This window comes from Nannobrachium achirus (genome assembly GCF_963921795.1).
Source record: "Nannobrachium achirus genome assembly, chromosome: 18".
Taxonomy (NCBI): domain Eukaryota; kingdom Metazoa; phylum Chordata; class Actinopteri; order Myctophiformes; family Myctophidae; genus Nannobrachium; species Nannobrachium achirus.
In genome coordinates, this window is record NC_137825.1 from 18,611,251 (window position 1) to 18,616,250 (window position 5,000).

The 5,000-nt window shown below is 42.3% G+C and overlaps 1 protein-coding gene across 8 annotated transcripts in view; it reads left to right on the plus strand.

Annotated features, from left to right (window-relative positions):
* The window catches only part of prkg1 (protein kinase cGMP-dependent 1), a gene marked incomplete at both ends in the record, with an annotated part of 172,294 nt that overhangs the window by 107,433 nt on the left and 59,861 nt on the right, over positions 1-5,000 (plus strand). For all 8 annotated transcript variants that reach the window (XM_080747866.1, XM_080747861.1, XM_080747859.1 and 5 more), the window contains one exon: positions 4,608-4,713. In XM_080747866.1, coding sequence (XP_080603992.1) covers positions 4,608-4,713 — 106 coding nt within the window. The remainder of the gene's footprint in view (positions 1-4,607; positions 4,714-5,000) is intronic.

The following is a 5,000-nucleotide window of genomic DNA, read 5'->3' on the forward strand; positions in this document are numbered from 1 at the left end:
CCACAGGACTTGCATAAAAATGAATGGAAGTCTATGTATGTATGTATGCATCCCCACAAGGGATGTAAATATATAGTGAGTGTGTGTGCACGTGTGTGCACGTGTGTGCGTGTGTTGGTATGTGGACTTGCGTGTTGCCATCCGTGTACATATTGACTGAGGGCTTCTATTTGGGCTCTCTCCGTATGTGTAAATACACTTCATCATTCGTCTTTTAATAATGACATACAAAGCCTCTTTCATTTCATCCCGTAATACAACGGTAATACAACAGCTTTTACACGTTAGAACAGGACTAGAGATTACATTGCAAAAATGAATTACACTAATACTACAGTACATACTTTACAGTATTAGTGGACTTTTTTGCGACCGAAGGTCACAGTTTACTATGAGAAACGGCACATCAATGTCTGTGTCCGTGTATACTTTTTTACAGTCTATGGGTTTTCTACCCTGACTCTCATGCTCTGACATCACGCTCTGTCATCACTGTGATGTCAGGGGAACCAAATCCCTTTTATGTCCATATATGGAGATCCCTGTGATGCCAGGGGAACCAAATCCCTTTTATGCCCATTTATGGAGATTCCTGATGTCATCAATATATTAGCCCATATCTCTGAATATCTATGGGTACCAGGGGTCTCCATTTATGGGTAACTGGTCCAATATACATCACTGCCCTTAGGCCCTTAGGCGTCTTACTGGTAGGGTTTCCTAGAAATGTATATATATTAATGAATTAGTAAGTTACTTAATTAGAAGTCGATGTGTTAATATATAGATTTCCTGGAAAGGAATCTCACAGCATTCATGTTATGTCATTCCTATCAGATTGCCGTGGTTACCTGATATTTACTTTAAAAGGCCGGTCTGGAAAGCTTGTGGAAGTCCATATTTGGGCAAGAGTGATGAATGATGTCAGAGAGTGAGTGAAGAGTGATTTGAGTCCGCTCTGCTTAAAAGGCTGATTACACAGAGTGAGAGGGGCATTAGCCAGAGAGAGCCACACCCTGAAGGAATGAAAGAGAGATTGGGACCAGAGACCAGAGAAAGACAAATATACTGCTTCTCATTTCCAGTGTTTAACACTTTCACTTGTCTTGCCAGAAATGGCATCTTCTAGCAGTCTCCTGTCTGAAGAGGACTTATGCTGTTCTATTTGTCTGGACGTGTTCACTGATCCAATCACCACTCCATGTGGACACAACTACTGCAAACCTGCATCACACAGTGCTGGGACACTGATGATGATGATGATGAGTGTCAGTGTCCGTTGTGTAAAAAAAGATTCTGTTACAGACCAGAAGTCTTTGTCAATAGTTTGCTTTCTGAGATGGTTCGTAAGTTCAGGCGTCACAAGTGGAAAGAAGAATATGAAGCAAAGACGGAGGCTGACGTTCAGCAGATGATCCAGGAGAGACGAGTCAAGATCCAGGAGGTCAAACACTCACTAGAGCTCAACAAGAAGGATGCAGACACAGTGATAGCAACCAGCGTGCATGTCTTCACTGCTCTGATCAGCTGCATTGAGAGAAGCCAGGCTGAGGTCCTTGAGGTCATTGAAGAGAAGAAGAAAACAATAGAGGAACAGGCTGAAGGCCTCTTCAAAGAGCTGCAACAGGAAATCACTCAGTTAGAGAAGAGAATCTCTGAGCTGAAGGAGATCTCACAAACTGAAGACCACCTCCTCCAGAACTTCACATCCATCAATGCCCCTCCACCCACGAAGGACTGGACAAAGGTCAATGTTCACCATTCTTCATATGTGGGGACTGTGAGGACAGCTGTGGCTCAGCTAGAGAAGACACTCAGTAAAGAGATTGAGAAGAAGCTGAGTGAGGTTGAGCTGAGGAGGATCCAGCAATATGCAGTGGATGTGACTCTGGATCCTGATACAGCATATCCCAGTCTCATCCTGTCTGAGGATGGAAAACAAGTGGTTGATGGAAAAAAGAAGAATCTCCCAAACAACAACAACAACAACAGATTCTCTAAATATAACTGTGTCTTAGGAAAACAAAACTTCTCCTCTGGAATGTTTTACTATGAGGTCCAGGTTAAAGGGATGACGGACTGGACGGTAGGAGTGGCCAGAGAGTCCATCAACAGGAAGGAATTCAGACTGTGCCCTTCCGAAGGTTACTGGACTATATGGTTGGACGATGGAAGTTATGAGGCTCTTGCAAACCCTAATGTCCTCCTCCCTGTTCAACAGAAGCTCCAGAAAGTGGGAGTGTTTGTGGATTATGAGGAGGGTCTGGTCTCCTTTTATGATGTGGAGGCCAGAGTTCATCTCTACTCTTACACTGGCTGCACCTTCACTGAGAATCTCTATCCATTCTTCAGTCCCTGTAGTAGCTCTGCTCCTCTGATCATCTCTCCTGTCAATGTGGGCACTGATCTCGGCCAGGACAGACTTCAAAAAGATTAAAAACACGATATTCCCTCCAGGAAATTATTTAGATAGCGTAAGCTAACATAAACTCGTTCGCATTCGTCACGCGAAGTCCGGCACGAACGACACACGAAGCTCACCATTAACGTCACGTGAACCCAAACACAGTGTCTCACGAAGCCTCACCTATCACTGAGTCTAGCCGACCTACCAGAGAACCGACGCCTCCACCTCAGACCTAGTGTTACTACCCTTTTTCACTGACGAAAACGAAATAAAACAAAATAAAAACGAAAGTTTTGATGACTAAAACTAAGACAGAAAACGTCCATTAAACTCAATGGACTTTTGGGGTTACAGAAAGGTTAACAGAAAAAAAAGGTTTACTCTAGGTGAAATAAATGTTTACATAAAAAATGGACAAGAACTACAGCCCCACCACCATTGCCTACAGCAACCACACTACACATAATATTCTGACCTGTCACCTATTATAGCATCACTTACACTGGCTATCTCAGACCATTTAGAAGTGATGTAAACGTTTACATAAAAGGCCGGGCGGACCTACATTTACCATAACACTCGCACTCCTCCTATAAGCAGACGTGTAGCCCCCTGGGGCGAGTGAAGTGAAGTGCAGGTTAAACTGTTCTGTGTTGGTGGTAAGCAACTAAGTACACATACACTTACAGTACAGTACTGTACCGTTTTTAGGTATTTGTATTTGTACAAGTTTCCAATACTTTAACTTCTACTCCATTATGTCTCTGATCCAAATATTGAACTTTAACCCATTTATTTGCTAACTTAAAGGGGAGATTGATTTTGGGCTTTGTATTGTAAAGTACACCGGCATGACTTCATCACGGTGTACTTTCAATACAAACCACAAAATCAATCCTCCAGTTATAGGCAACACAGAAGTGGGGGGACTTTTTTCTTATTTCCACATAAAGGTATATTAATGACATAGTTCCATGTTGAAAATGGGTGGTTCTCCCTTTTAAGTTACTAGTATCCTTAATACATATAAAATGATTTAGATGGTTTCATCAATTTCCCAACATGTACAAACAAACAAATATCCCTAGGAGCATTGCATTTTGAAAATCCGAAATCCTCGAAAGCATTTTTCAGGCCAAGGCCAAAGGAGAGAGAGGGGAGAGAGAGAGCAAAGGATTGACATAACGTGAGGTAGATTTTTTTATTTACACGCTCCGAAATTCACTCCAATATTTGGCCTGAAAAACGCAGCAATGTGTGCAATGACCTTAAATGTACTGTATCTGAAACATGCCTGACAGTAACAAGATAAGCATACATAGGCCTACAGTAAATACAATCAAATAAGACTATGGAGAACATAATTTTTATGTTGTTACTGTTGGGATTGTTTAAGATGCTTTTTTGGTAGCGTAATAAATAATGTCACTGAAATGCTTTCATACAGATGTGACATTCTAAAGTTTCAAAGAGTGCCATTGGAGCATCAGTGGATTGTCCAAGCCTTCTCACGGGGAAAGGGGGCATTTTCCAGGTGTGAAGTGGTGCCAGGTGAAAATTGCAAGACAGGCTATCTGCAGACACAGGGGTACGTACCTCTCAGCTCCACGCTAGACAGGAACCTCCACACAAGTGGCAGGAAGTGACCTCACAAGACGGGTACCTCTCAGCTCCACACTAGGCAGGAACCTCCACACGGTTTAGGCATAGTTTTATTAGATTTGTTTTATTCGTTTTATTTATTTAATAGTTTTACTGAGGTTAGGGTTAATGTTTGGGTTAGGTTTAGGGAGGGATAGTGTTACTGAGGTTAGGGTTTGGGTTAGGTTTAGGCATAGTGTTACTGAGGTTAGGGTTTGGGTTAGGTTTAGGCATAGTTTTACTGAGGTTAGGGTTTGGGTTTAGGCATAAGTATGTATGTGCCGTTATGGACAGAATAGTAAATCTTCGTCCCCCAGTATCCACGTTGTCAAAGATAATACCAGACGGTAGCTCAGTAGGTAGAGCATGAAGGCCACTAAAACACATTCGGCCAAGTGTAGAGGTGAAAGGTACCCTGTGTGGCTGCAGATGGGTGCCTCTCGAAAATTGGCTCAATTTCACAACTGGCAAATCACTCACGACAATGGGGGGAAAGATCATGGAAAAGCAAGAGAATTGTGAAGATTTCAGATGACATGTCTGTACTGTTTTCTTCCAGCTGTGACCAATGTGAAGCTATGGGCCATTGACAGACAGTGTTTCCAGACCATCATGATGAGAACAGGACTTATCAAACATGCTGAATACATGGATTTCCTCAAGAGGTGAGTTCACTCTGTCTCACTCTTTATTCTTTCTCCCTTTTTTGCCCATATATGGAGATCCCTGAGGTAATCAATATTAAGCCCATATCTTGGAATGCCCATATATGGACATACTGTGTCAGTCTCATGTGGTCTATGAGGTCTTCTCCATATTTGGGAAAATTAATTCACAAATAAATGAATATAAATTAAACCATATAACGTATCTCATAGCAAAATGCAAGCAGATGAGTCAAGTCCTGATGAACTCGGCCGATTTGACATATGGCCCAAGTGCGTGCCACCAA